The 14,586-nt window shown below is 41.2% G+C and overlaps 1 protein-coding gene across 8 annotated transcripts in view; it reads left to right on the top strand.

Moving 5' to 3' along the window:
• LOC147636860 (transcription regulator NOT2/NOT3/NOT5 family protein) overlaps positions 1 to 11,007 on the top strand; it is a 70,161-nt gene extending 59,154 nt beyond the window's left edge. For 5 of the 8 annotated variants that reach the window (XM_086800432.1, XM_086800429.1, XM_086800427.1 and 2 more), the window contains exons 11-16: positions 2,049 to 2,310; positions 2,415 to 2,575; positions 9,799 to 10,062; positions 10,195 to 10,314; positions 10,441 to 10,622; positions 10,761 to 11,007. In XM_086800432.1, the coding sequence (XP_086656558.1) occupies positions 2,049 to 2,310; positions 2,415 to 2,575; positions 9,799 to 10,062; positions 10,195 to 10,314; positions 10,441 to 10,622; positions 10,761 to 10,827 (1,056 nt within the window). In that variant the 3' untranslated portion in view covers positions 10,828 to 11,007. The remainder of the gene's footprint in view (positions 1 to 2,048; positions 2,311 to 2,414; positions 2,576 to 9,798; positions 10,063 to 10,194; positions 10,315 to 10,440; positions 10,623 to 10,760) is intronic. The other 3 variants (XM_086800435.1, XM_086800434.1, XM_086800433.1) reach the window with 1 other exon arrangement.
• The last annotated feature ends 3,579 nt before the right edge of the window (positions 11,008 to 14,586 follow it).

Raw genomic sequence — 14,586 nt, 5'->3', positions numbered from 1 at the left:
ATATTTACACTAGGGCCTCTGTTGTGGGTGTGCCCGCCCGATTTAGGTGTTTTCTCATTTTTCCCCACTTTCCATATTTTTCCCTATTTTTCCCATTTCATTCTGGGTGTGGGAGGGCTGTCAGCTACCTCTGTGTGCTGGTCGACTGGTGGATTCTCTCCCGATTGCTGTCCAGCACCTGGTCTGTCCAACACCTGGCCGACTGCCCTTGTACTGGCCTACTGCACCCTATGCTGGTCGTGGGCATTTACTGCTCTTGTTGGCTGTTCATTGCTGGCCGACCAGCAGCATGGGGCCATATATAATGGCCCCTTGCCCCCCACACTCTACATATTGTATTGCGGGATTTTCTTGTGTATATAGCAGAGTTATACGCTTCTCTCGCTCTCTCTAAGTTCTGCGTTTTTCCGCTGTGCACTTGCTCTTGGTGTTTTCAGATCTTATCTTCATTTCCGCTGCATATTCTGACATCTCCATACCCCAACCTCTCAGACAAAACATAAAGCTGATTTCTGCCTCTAGTAGTGCTCCATAGATGTTGGACATTGTGTGGCGAATCATGATAGTCCTGTAGTTATTCGGATCCATGGGGTCTCCTGCTTTGTGGATGGGGACAATGGTGTTTGTGGTCCAGGAGGCCTTCATTGAGGGCTCTATTAAAATATTTGCAAGGATGGGAGCAAGCACATGGTGTGCCTTAGTAAAGTCTTCCGCACATAGAGCTTCATAAACTTTTTCTCTCCCATTATGCAACTTTTTGAGAGCCTGAGTTGCATTGGTGGCATTAAAGAGGAAAGAGGATATGGGTCGTGGGATGTATGACATTTGGGGTATGGGCTGACCCGGCACATCTTAAACCTGTTGTGCACAGACCTCCCAAAGGCTAGAATCTGTGATGGATGTAGGGGTTCTTTTTTCCTCAAGAATTCACCAAGTGTTCGAGTTATCCTCCTTCAAGAAGAGCTAGTATAACTCTTGTTCAAGAAGAGCTAGTATAACTCTTGTTCGAGTTATCCTCCTTCAAGAAGAGCTAGTATAACTCTTGTTCTCGTGTAGTGAGAAATGCACACTTCTTTATGCGGGTGATTCAAAGGAATATTTTTTTGCATCTCATGTAGTGAGATCAATCCATGTTCACTTTTAGGTAGGAGGCGGAGCCTTGTGGCTTTACACTCCTCATCATACCACCCATTTTGAGGATGTTGAGAGCCCACTAGCAAGCTATTGCCGAGGAGCATGGGGTGTAGGGAATGGAGTCATTATTGATGGAGGAAAGTTGGGATGTGACTATGGATATGGGTGTGATGGCTCTCTAGGAGGTATCCTGTTGGGGCTGGGCATGTGGTGGAGATCCTCGGTTCTTTGGGTTGGGGGCGCTTGGCACATAAGGTGGAGCAGGTCTGCTCACTCAAGACTCCAAGAGAGAGAGAGAGAGAGAGAGAGAGAGAGAGAGAGAGAGATTAACGTCTACAAAAGACCCTAAGGGCCTATGAGACCATGAATAGTACAATGATACCATGGGTATATAGTGCCATGGAAATACTAGAAAAAGAACGTGAAAACTGAAAACTGAAAAAGCCTCCTGATGGCAGATGTGGCTATGGTGAGAGAGAGAGAGAGAGAGAGAGAGAGAGAGAGAGAGAGAGAGATTCTATGACTTGCAGAACCTGTAGGCTGTAGTTCTATTATTGTGGGCATAGGCCTGGCAAATAACGTGTTTTCCTGGCTTATTGCAGAGGTTGCATAGTCTGTTTTCACATGTGTCTGCCGTCGCCAAGCTTGATCACAACCCCAAGATAATGGGACCTAGTTTGAAGTAGGCTGGTTGTGTGTCAAGCTGTGGGTTTGCAAGTGTGATTGTGCTTGCTAACAAGATCCTGTGGTATTTCTTCATTCTTTGGGGTTCATGTGTGTACAATAGTATTCAAACTTTTGACCTTTTTGGGGCCTCTTCGATTGTTTGAGTAAGACAATCAATGCTTTGAGGTAGCATATAATCCATTGTGTATACTCTCAGATTTTCTAACCCAATTTTATTTGCCATGCAGGTGCAGTTACAGCTGTTACAAAATCAACCGGTTTCACTTCTGCAAGCTTCACATAATGCAGCATTGCAACAGCAACAACAGCAACAACAGCAACAACAGCAACAGACAGGTCTGGCTCTTGGAGTACAGGGTCAAGTTTTATCTACACCCACAACACAACCTCAGACGGGCTTACAACAAGGGCTGCAAGCACAACAGCTCACGGCTGCCCAGACAGCCCAGCAGATTGTTCTTCCTTATGGACCTTCAGGAAAAGAAATTGGTATGTTTACTGCTTATTTGATAAAAATTTGAGCAGTTAATCTTCTTTTAAGATAACCATTTGGATGGTTTAACTGATAGAAGTGTTCATTTGTTTTATAACAGAGTCATCTTCAGCTAGGATAGGAGAACTCTCTCAGTCAAATCCACAACACAAGTTGTCGGATGATGTAAAGACCGATACTGCAACCCTAAACACACCATATGTCAGGCCTGTTTTTAAAAGTGATGATGACCTGAAAAACGCAGACACGTTTGATGTGCCAGTAAGATCTGTTTCTTTTTGTCGGTGTTATTGTGTTCTTTATCTCCCTGTTAAGTGGTGCTATTTTTCCTTCTAAGTGTCCTTTTTCCCAATTGGTGTTTCACGTAGGCTACGATATCCATGCACTTTAGGAGAGAATTCTTCTTATTGAATGAAATGCACTGCAGTATCCAAGTAGCTCGTGTTTTTTTTTTTTTTTTGCATATGGATATCCTCGGCGCATGTGATAGTGAACCCCCAAGTATTTTGGCATTCTGATAAACGCTTCTTCAATCAGTGTGCGCTATGTAGAGGTCCATTTTGGATGAGAGTTTGTCCTATGGATAGTTGAATTTCATAGCTAGAGAGGATTAGGGTGTGTAGAAATGGATTAGCATCAACATTTTGACATAATAAGAATGCAAGAAGATGATTAGGACTAATGAAAAAACTAGAGCATAATGACAAGATGAGAGATTTAGCAAAATCGCATATGATATTCCATTAGATAGAGGGCCTTTATATAGGCTTGAGTACAACTCCATTAGCCACTAATTGTGAGTCCCAAGATTGATTAAGGCATCCCCTAATCTTGCCTAGATTTGAGGACCACCTCCCTTGAAGTGAGGGGCCTTTTCTCACCTTCTTCTAGGTGCCTTCTTTTGGTCTCTATTTGGGCTGGACATTCCACATACACCTTCACATTTGGGCTTCCTTTGAGCCTTTGAGCCTTAGTCTATGACTAATACAACTCATACATCATTTGAGGGTCATATGGCACTCCCCTTTGCTCCTAACATTCACCACCCATCACTTGCTTTTTTCAACGCTCCCGATCAAGTGATGAACTACTACCACCATACATACACTGGATCTATATTCTTAGTAATTTGCGAGAGTGGTAGGAGGATGCCATAGCAATCCTTCTCAAGAGCATCACCTTGGAAACATTTAGTCCCATTTATCCCATTAGTGGCTAGCCACCTTGAAAAATCTACCCAACCCGACCTTCACCGGCATTGAAGTAGCCTTGATTGAAGAGGAGAAAAGACTCAAAGTCAAAGCAGATGGACCTTCATCACATTATGAGGAGAAAGCCTTCACCAAAGGACCAAGAGCCAAAGAAAAGTGCAACTTTTGTAGCAAACTAGGCCACATGGAAAAAGATTGTTGGAACAAAAAGAATATTGAAGCCAATACTCAAGCAAACATAATGATCAAAGAAGAACCAAATGAAGGGGCTTCCCAAGAAGGAGGCCAATCATCGGAACATCTCTTCTAATTAATGGAAGAGGACACCACCCACTCATTGTATTCCTCATCCAGTAGAGCTCCAACACATAAAAGTTGTTGAATGACACTTTTCATTTTGTTTAAGTGACCTTGAAGTGACTCACTTTCCTTGATGTTGAATCCAAAAAGCTGGATTTTCGAACTAATTTTAGAGTTCTTTTGTTTGGCACCAAACAACTTTTCTAGTTTATCTCATGCTTCTTATGAATTTTCTTCCGATACAATGTGATAGATGAAACTATCTCCTAGTCCTAATACAATGATGGCTAGGGCTCTGTCATCTCTTCCAAGCCAATTTTCTCTTCTCCTTCCAAGACACACTTCTCCCTTTCACTTACAATCCTCCAAAGTCCATCCTTCATTTAAGCTTTACTTGCCAAGTATGGAAACTATCACCATTAAATGTATCAACTATGAGTGGAGTTGTGGATGTTCAAAGCAAGGTCTCCTTGTAGTAGATGAGCTCAAACACTTTGATTCTTGATGATTTTGGAGCTTGGGAAAAGAGGGAAATAACAGGCTTAGTAACTAATTAGTGATGCTAATGATTTTATTAACTAGGGTAACAGGGTTGTCCCAGGATGCATGGATGATCAAGGGATGGTGGTTGGCTTTGATACCAAGTTGAATTTCATGCCTAGAGAGGATTAGGGTGTGTAGAAATGGATTAGCATCAACATTTTGATAATAAGAATGCGAATGCAAGAAGATGAGGAGGACTAATGACAACTAGTGCATAATGACAAGACAAGAGATTTAGCAAAAAGCTCACATGATATACCATTAGAGAGAGGGCCTTTATATAGTCTTGAGTACATCTCCATTGGCCACTAATTGTGACTCCCAAGCTTGATTAAGCCATCTCCTAATCTTGCCTAGTTTTGAGGACCACCTCCCTTGAAGTGAGCACCCACTTGGGCCTTTTCTCACCTTCTTCTAGGTGCCTTCTTTTGGCCTCCATTTGGGCTGGACATTCCACATTTGGGCTTCCTTTGAGTCTTTGAACCTTTGTCTATGACTAATAAAACTCATACATCATTTGAGGTCAACATGGCGCTCCCCCTTGCTCCTAACATTCACCCAACATCTCTTGCTTTTTCAAGATGTGTGTAGTGTTGTCAAGGGTAACCTGTGATAACTCTGCTCTACATCTGCTCAATCTGGATGTTCAACTCTAATGCATTCATGGAAATACATGCATTTCCATCCAGTGTGTGTTCACTGTTCCACACATATCAACAGTCAGCGTCTCCGTGAGCAGGTAACTGCATAGAGGAAGTGAAGTCAATCTCTGTCTGCCATCAGTTCTCTAATGAACTCTTTGAATGTGTGTAATCAATTGACATGATGCATCAATATTCATTGAGCGAGCATTGAATTCAGCTAGGGTAATATGATGTGGGATGGTGGTTTAACTGGGTACGAAGCATGGCATAATGATTGTAGTATATGAAGGATTCTTTGTAGGAGTAACCTCGTCTAGTGTGGAGATCCTTACCTTGGTCTACTCTAATGTCTGTGAGTAAATGAAATCTATTTGGTGCTGCAGCCTGTTTGGAAAGAGTGATCATTTCATAAAAATAGGATGGAGACAGTCGTCTATGTTTGTGTTGAAATAATTAGCTAGTTGACCTATGCAGAGGATTAAGAACTTAGGGGATAGTGGGCACTCTTTTTTCTCCTCGACCGTTCTATCTGTTCCTTTGAGAGTCCCTCAACGTCGCGCATTGTGCCAATGACCTGTTCATACTGTGTCATATTGGCCAGATGACTAGATCCTCAACATATAGCTGCCCTTGTGTCATATTGGGCAGATGACCCCGCTTATAAATGCCTTTGTCTACTGCTCTATAATGTCAGGTAGTGTATGATGGGCACATTTTGGCTTGATTGAATAATCAATACCTGGATCAAATAGACAGCATGATTACCTGAAAGAAAAGCATGCACAATATTCAAAAGCATGCACAATATTCAAAACTCCAACGAGAAGATGATCCTCCCCCAACCCCCCTTCTTCTCTCTTTTTTACGAAGTATCTACTTTATTGAATGAGAGTTTAAAGTACAGAAATGGATGGAAGGATGGATACAAGATACCTCACTGTGCTCTCAGAGAGAAGGGGCTGGGAACAGAGCAATAATTTGTCGATGGCATATCTCATCATGGAACAGAAAATAAAATAGAACAAGTGTCACCATTTGGCTGCCCAAGTTGACTTTTCCTGTTTCGTGCCAAGGTACGGGATGCCAAGAAGTTTTGCGACACCCATATTGAGGCCAGGATTCATGTCACCTATGGAAAGTTAGGCCTCATGCCACCTGTATCGTGTCCAAGACGTGGAGCCCAGGATCCCAGTTTAGGCTTCCCACTGAGTCAGTTTCGTGCTCAGGAAGATATGCTATTTACAGGTTCCAAGAATGGGAGATATATCCATTGCATAATGCATGTGCACGTATCCCTACTTGCTTTCAACACTTAGTATGAGGCTTGTGTCCAAAAACACTCTCCAGACGGGCTAGAGAGGCATGCCCCCTCTCTAGTTGGTCAGTGGTAGCTGTAGTCATGGAAAACTTGGGACCCGTAAAAGTGACTCCAAGGTATACGTACTTTTGCAAAATCTCCATTCGGGCTTTTCTATATAAGAAAGATAATCGTGAGTAGATCACTCAAGATGTCTTGAAGACCTTAACCTTAGTTTCGCCCAAAGTGACCGTAAGGTCTTTCCCTGTGTAAAATCTGTCCAATGCATCCAAGTGTTTCTGCAAACCCTCGGCTGAATCCGAGATCAAGACAATGTGGTCGGCCTATAGCAATATGGGCACTAGTGTCTAGGTCAATGTTGAGCTTCTGCATCCAAAAACTGTCCACAAATACTGCAATCTGATCAACATATAGACCGAAGAGTGTAGGTGAAAGTGGGCATCCCTGCTTGACCCCAATAGTGTGTACTTGGCCAATTATTGCATCATATAGTTAATATCACACCATAGATTTTCTCATGTGAGAACCGGAGCTCCTGCACGCATCCTATCAAATAGGTGCGAGGGGACGGAGTTAAAGGCTTTGCAGAAATCCACAAAGCAACAATACACACATCTCTCGCTTGACCTTGCCTCCTCTATGATAGCCCTTAAATTAAAGATATGGTCAAGCATGGAGAAGTCCTGAAGCATGCCTGGCTTGATACTTTTCCCCCCATCCTCTTTACCATAGAGCTCTTCATGTTCTCTATTATTGCTCCATATATTTTGGCCATTGTGTGGCCAATCATGATAGTCCTTGAATTATCCGGGTCCATGGTGTCTCCTTGTCACGTGCACAGGTGTGGACATGGCTAATCCCATATCTGATCCCTTGTTAGGCAACAATTGGAGTACATAACAGGCTCTAGCAGGTACGATAGAAGTACCGAAAGGTAGCCCATCAGTTGGCCAAGTCAGAAGCATCATATAGACAAATTCAATAGCATTTAATAATATTATTTGAATGTTGTGCTTATTTCTGTTGGCCAACAATAGTTGGCTTGTTGCAGGGATAATTTCTAGAGCCTATAAATAGAAATCCTCAGTTGAGTCATAGTCATCTGATCATAGTTGCCAGACATTTTTAAAACGGGAGGTTTTATACTTTTAAAAACGTTTTTTATTTTTGGGAAAGTTTTTAAAATAAGTTTTTTATTCATTAAATTTTTTAGCTATAATTATGGCCCGTATATATAGTTTTTAACCCTAGGAACCATAGATTTCATTTATTAAGTTAAACTTGTACATAAAACTCAAGAGTGAACAATTTGAAGTCTATGACTATCATAATTCATTAAATCATAATACATTCACATAGCCCCAGGCCCCCATGGGTCTGGTGGCGGCAATGCAACTTTAATATTGATTTACCAATGACCATTCGACATTGAGCATTCTTGTTTTTAAAAAAACGCGTCCCAAATTTTTTTTTTGTAAAAATGTTTTTTTTAAATTTTTTTACTTTTTATTTTTTTTTTCTAAAAAAACTGCCATTAAAAAAATGCATCCCAAAAATTGGGACGTTTTGAAACGTACACGTTTTTTATTTTTTTTCAAAAAAAATGCGCTTTTTTGCAACTATGCATCTGATCCCCAGCTGGGGGTAGGACATAGTTCATCACCAGTCAGTTTTAATAGGCAGCCTTTTGGTCAAGAATTTTAGTCCTCTTTTGGAAGGCCAAAGGCATCATCAGTTGTGCAGTTAAAGACATCTTTTTGTAACATATCAATATAGTGAAAATGCAGTTCATCTCTCTCTCTCCTATTTCTAGCTATTCATCACATGCATGCAACATTGGTATCATAGCATTTAGGCTTAGCCATCTAAGCACTTAGCTATCCCAAGAAAGGTGCATGGATCCGTGGAAGAAGATTGCTAGGGTAGCATTGATGAAGTGGGTCTGCAGCAACAGGCAAAGCCAAAGGATAGTATTCCGTGGGAGTGGTGTGCTCAAAGGAGCAAGCCATTGGCTTTCAGATTAGTTTCCAATGGTGCAGCATGAGGCATGATCATTCTTAGCAAGTGACCATAGTTGTGTTAAGGGAAAAGGATTGCAAGCAGGGGGACACAGGTGGAATAGATGCACAGTTTTCAAACCAGACTTGGAGTGGAATCAGAGGAATGACATGTTTTTCGGTCAAAGTGTCAAAAGTTGGGTAGGCAAAGTACAGTCAGTAGGCCAAGGAGGAAGGATGGGAAGTTTCCAAATCATCATCAAGTTTAGCAGGAGGGAATGTGACGTGCACAGTTGTGGACATGGCTAATCCTTGATTAGGTAACAATTAGAGTACATAACAGGCTCCGGCAAGTACAATGGAAGTCCCCAAAGGCAGCCCATCAGCAGTCGCCCAAGTCAAGAGCATCAGATAGACAAATTCAACTGCATTTAATAATATTATTTGAATTTTGTGCTTATTTCTGCGGGCCGACAATAGTCGGCCTTTAGCGGTGCATTTGCCCTATCAACTACTGATTTGCTGTACTAATTCTTTCTATTTGCTACTTCCCTTAGTGCTAGGCTTCATTATGGCTGAGTCTGCCCTGCATCTCTGGAGGTTTGACAGGAACTCAGTATGAAGGGCTTTGTGTGAATATATGCTCTTATGTGTGTGTGTGCGTGCGCGCGCGCGTGTGTGTGAGAGCATATCTTGATACAGAGTTCTACACCCACTATTGGGCATTGATGATGTTAGTGGGGATGTCGTAGTATCTAGTCCATACTATGCATAATGGAGTTGATAGTTATGTAGTCTTGTGGGTTGACTACCATGAGTATATAACATGCACGTTCCTAAAAGGTGAATTTGGGCATGTTCTTGGATTCATCTAGGTATATAATTCCCAAAGCCTATAAATAGAAATTCTCAGTTCGGGCATAGTCATCTGATCCCGAGATGGGGGCAGGACATAGTTCATCGCTAGTCAGCCAGTAGGCAGTCTTTTGGTCAAGAATTCAGTCCTCTTTTGGAACGCCAAAGTTGTACAGGTAAAGACATCTTTTTGTAACATATCAATATACTGAAAGTACAGTTCATCTCACTCCCCCCTCTATCTCTATTCATCACATGTTCCTAATCAGTAGGCTTAGGGCTGGATCAAGTACAATAAGGCTTCCGTGCATGCAACACTCGTGCATTGTGGATGGGGATGATGGTGTTGGATGTCCGAGAGGGAGGGAAGCCTTCACAAAGTGTTATATTAAAAAGACTTGCAAGAACGGGAGCCAGTACATGGTGCCCATGGTCAGTGTTCGCGCGTAGATCATCATGATCTTTTGTTCTCCCATTATGCAGCTTTTGAAGAGCCCTTGTAACATTGAGAGCATGGAAGAGGTAAGTGGATGTGGCCGAGGAATGTGTGACATTGAGAGAGAGAGAGAGAGAGAGAAAGAGAGAGAGAGAGAGATTAATCCTTGTTTCTTGGTAGGTTGCTGGACCTGGCACGCTTGCAGAGCTAAGCCGCTGGTCAAGTAATGTCGAACCAGCAGGCCAGACTGTGCAGACAGCTCAAACATCTGCTTCTGGACCAGGTGTTATAGGTCGTAGAAGTGGATCTGACCTAGGAGCGATAGGGGATAACTTAATTAGCACAGCTGCAAATGACCAGCTTTATAATTTGCAAATGCTTGAGGCTGCCTATCACAAAATTCCTTTACCAAAGGATTCAGAGCAGTCAAGAAGCTACACACCGGTAGGGGATGTCATATGCTCTGTATCCCATGCACTACTGTATATTTATCTACATATTAACATCTGTGCATCCATGCATCCATGTTTTATCAAAGGAATTGAATCATTCTGTTAAACCATGTGGTACATACAGAGACATCCTGCAGTGACTCTTTCGAGCTATCCTCAAGCTCCCGCAGAATTGATAGATAATCCGGCATTCTGGGAACGACTTGATACGGATGTTTTGTTTTTTGCTTTCTACTATCAGCAGGTTTGTTTTTCTCACTCTTCTTTGTATCAAAAAGTATGGCGGACATATAATATGGCCATTAGAACTGTCAGCATGTCAAATGCCGGTTCTTAGTGTGATCCATTTGTTCCGGAATTCGGCTTTCAGGGTACCTACCAGCAGTACTTAGCAGCCAGGGAGCTAAAGAAGCAGTCTTGGAGGTATCACAAGAAGTACAATACATGGTTCCAGCGCCATGAGGAACCCAAGGACACCACAGATGACTATGAGCAGGGCACTTATGTCTACTTTGACTTCCACATTCTTCATGATGACTTCCAGCAAGGCTGGTATGTGACCTTTGAAAATTATACAAGCTTTTTTCATTGCAGCTACAAGAAGAGGAACAAAAGGATCATGAATATAGTTTTTGCTACTGAACGTGTCCTTCAATTATATGGTTTTTCACAGCTTTCTTTGTCTTGCAGGTGCCAACGCATCAAAACAGAGTTTACTTTTGAGTACAGCTACCTAGAAGATGAGCTTGTTGTGTAGTGTGCTCTCCTTTTGTGAGTAAGTCAATATGTACAAAGGCTATCCATGAATTCGGAAACTTCTTTTAGCAGTGGGCATATTAAGAGGTGAACAAGTCTCTTGGAATGCCCATATCATTGTATCTTGAATTAGATGTTTTTTTTATAAAAAAAAAGTTGGGGAATCACTTCTGCGGGTTAACTATTCAGTGTCTCTATCATTCTTATTCTTTATTACCAAACCTTGCTTTTGGGAGGGCTTTGTCTATATTTCTTGAGCAACATAGCCCTTTGTCTTTGCTGATTTGCTAATTGATTGGGCGCCTTCTTACCGGAAAATGATGGAGAGTGCAAAGTAAAGCACTACTGATGATTGCATGCCCCAAAACAAACATAATAAGTCTTGAACTTGTGTTCAACCTTAGCTTTCATCACACTACAACCTTGATATTCTTGGAAGAGTAGACTCATTGAAACATTGATCTCTAGAGAGTAGTCTTGGTCCCATATTTATATGCAATTTGAACTTAGACAAGTTCACATTATAAAAGCCAGCACTGTTCAAAATGAAATTCTTGAGTGGAAATTTTTTGAAATGTTTAATTGAAAGATTTATGTTGTTCAACTATTTTTGCTCACTTGCCATTGTGATTAGGCTACTCTAAGATTGTAAGACATTATCAAGGGTTAGAACTATGCTTCTTATGCAACTCGGCATGACAAAGTACGCTTCCAAGGCATTAAACTATAAAATGTTTCACTACTTGATGCTTTCGGAAGAATGGGCCAGAGCACTAATCACAAGATCTTAAACATCATAGGTCTTGAAGATCATGAAGGGTAGAGCAAACCTTCCATGGAAAGCAGAAGACTAGAATCTTTGGTCAAAACAAAACCTAGTATCAAAAGTCAAAACATTGTGGTAGCCACAATGGTTAACATTACTCCTGCCATTTTTGAACAAAGCAGGGTTACACTTCATGTAATTCATTTTTATGTAAACAGGCCCCCTCTGAATCGCGTGGCAGCGGCTAAATGATCACTCTCCAAGCTACCTTGCATCTTGTGCAGTATGTGCATGCATTAGGCTATAAGCTGAGTTTGGTTTTTGTGTTTGGTGCACTTGAGTGATTGTGGAGTGGAGGTGCCAAGTATGGCTGTTTGGTGCTATTGGAGTATAAATTGTGTTGGGCTTGACTTGCTCTTGTAGGGTAGGCATAGTCCCACTTTCTCTTATGTTTGTAGGGTTACCTTGCTTGGCTTAGTTTTTTGGGGTGTTTTTAAAACATGCTTGGGACGTATTAGTGTTTTAGTTCAACTTTGGCTTGAGATTGTATTAGACATTACCATAATATAGTTTCTTGCACTTAGTAGAAGTATTAGCATTCCACTTACATATGAAAATTTGGAGGCATTGACTCCTTAACAACACGATAAAATTCGGATCTTGATGTTGGATTGAAGCTTTTTTTTTTTTCAACACAAAATTGCCGTCTTGTTGTTGCTTTGCATGATATTTCACATGCTTGTTGCAATAGTAGCGTATCCTCTAGCAAAACAAATCGGTTCCCTTGCACAAGGAAGTGTGGTACTGCATTGAGTCTTGCAATCCCTTTTAACTATTTATTTTTCTTGATGTCTCCTTGTATGTGTAGCATGGTACCACATTGGTACCTTGCATTGTGTACTTGTTTACAGAAGGTTGTGGGGAACTTACCAATTTGCCCAGCTCGAGCAATGCTCCAAGAGGCCCTTGAATGGTGGGAGCTCCTCTTGCACTCGTCACATGAATGTGGTTCTTTTTACAATGGGCTTTGCAACCTTTCTCCATGAGGCTTGAAGTGAGAATCCTTACGAGACAGCATGGCTATGCAAAATGTATACCATTCAAGAGATAAGCAAAAATGAGAGGATGAAGGAGAAGACGAGTTGACAATGGCAAAGCATATCCCAAACGTAATCAATGGTAATTCCACACAATCTAGATTAGAGTTGCAAAAGAGTAGATTAGAACACTAGCTCTACTCCATGATTGAGAGAATCCTTTCTTGCAAACATGTGGACTTTATAAGTCATTTCGCAATGCCACAATATTCCATCATGATCAGGAGTGTAGTTGGAATAACGTGATTTTGCATTTTTGCCAACTAATATAGCAAGGAATGGCTTAAAATTTCTTTAGTAGTGTGAGAAATGGGTGAGGAGAGTGTTGTCTTGCCTAGGGATTACCAAGCTTCCAATGAGTGAGAATAGGATGAGGTGAGTGTTAGCTTGCCTAGGGATTCCCAAGCTTCCACTTAAGAAGTGATGCTACTGGGTCATACCTAGAGAAACCCTAAAAAAGGTGAGGTCTTTATCGAGGTTTCAAGTGACAACATGCAAGAAGTTTGTTGTCGAGATGGCACTTAACAAGTTAAGTGATGCCATTGGGTGAAACCTATTGTGGTTAGAATTTACAAACTAAGTGCCTCTAGTGTTTTTTTCTACCAACATTTGCATCCAATTCGGTGCATCCTTTTGCTCAAAAAAAGTGGTACGCAATCTGATCATTTATGGGTTTGTTATAAGCTAACACATGTTCATTGGGATGTTGCACTATGGCATTAGACTTGTTGGCAAAACAACTCTCTACTATAGTGAGTTCTCCATTCTTGGAGGTTGACTTTCAATATATCCTTGTCTTATTGTAAATCCTAGGGAACAATAATGCTTGCATCTTAACCCAACCACTTTGATCTTTAAATCATGCAAGATTCATAAGGGTTGATATGAAGATCCATTAGCCAACAACCTAACCATTAAACTTGTTTTTTTGTTGTGACAATTTAACCAAACACTCCTAACAACTCTTGTAACTGTGTTGACTCTAGCATCTCCATTGCTTCAACTTCTTAATTTTCTTACTCTAGAAGACCATATTAAATTCCCTTACTTTTGGGAATTCCAAATGGTGGGTTTTCTGAATCTACTTATTAATCTTGAGCACACTAACTCTAAATGGTGGCTTTTATGAATGGTGGGAGCTCCTCTTGCACTCGTCACATGAATGTGGTTCTTTTTACAATGGGCTTTGCAACCTTTCTCCATGAGGCTTGAAGTGAGAATCCTTACGAGACAGCATGGCTATGCAAAATGTATACCATTCAAGAGATAAGCAAAAATGAGAGGATAAAGGAGAAGACGAGTTGACAATGGCAAAGCATATCCCAAACGTAAATGGTAATTCCACACAATCTAGATTAGAGTTGCAAAAGAGTAGATTAGAACACTAGCTCTACTCCATGATTGAGAGAATCCTTTCTTGCAAACATGTGGACTTTATAAGTCATTTCGCAATGCCACAATATTCCATCATGATCAGGAGTGTAGTTGGAATAACATTTTTTCTTATAAGGTTAGGGTGTGCTCTAATGATGGGTCGGTATGTTGGGGATGTACTTGGAAATTGATGTAAAGGTGTTTGAGGTAGATGCTTTTAAATGGGAGATGATTGTTGATAGTGAGGTTGAATTTGTTATGGGAGGGGCTATTGACATCACATGGCTTGGGCACGTGGCATGCGAAGTCTTCTTCACCAAAGAATATTGCTAGTGAGGAGAATGGGTCTTGATCATGAGGGGGGCTAATTGATAGTGAAGTTATAGTTTCTTGAAGGTTACTATAAGGGGTGGCTAATTGATAGTGAAGTTATAGTTTCTTGAAGGTTACTATAAGGGGTGGCTATAGAAGCTTGTTCTTCTGCCTTGCATAGTTGCATCGTTACTATTTTGGTGAGACCTTT

This window comes from Cibotium barometz, chromosome 7, assembly GCF_041138505.1.
Source record: "Cibotium barometz isolate CiBa-2024 chromosome 7, ASM4113850v1, whole genome shotgun sequence".
Classification (NCBI taxonomy): Eukaryota; Viridiplantae; Streptophyta; class Polypodiopsida; order Cyatheales; family Cibotiaceae; genus Cibotium; species Cibotium barometz.
Note: the sequence above shows the minus strand (reverse complement) of the source record. Positions and strands in the feature narration are given on the sequence as shown.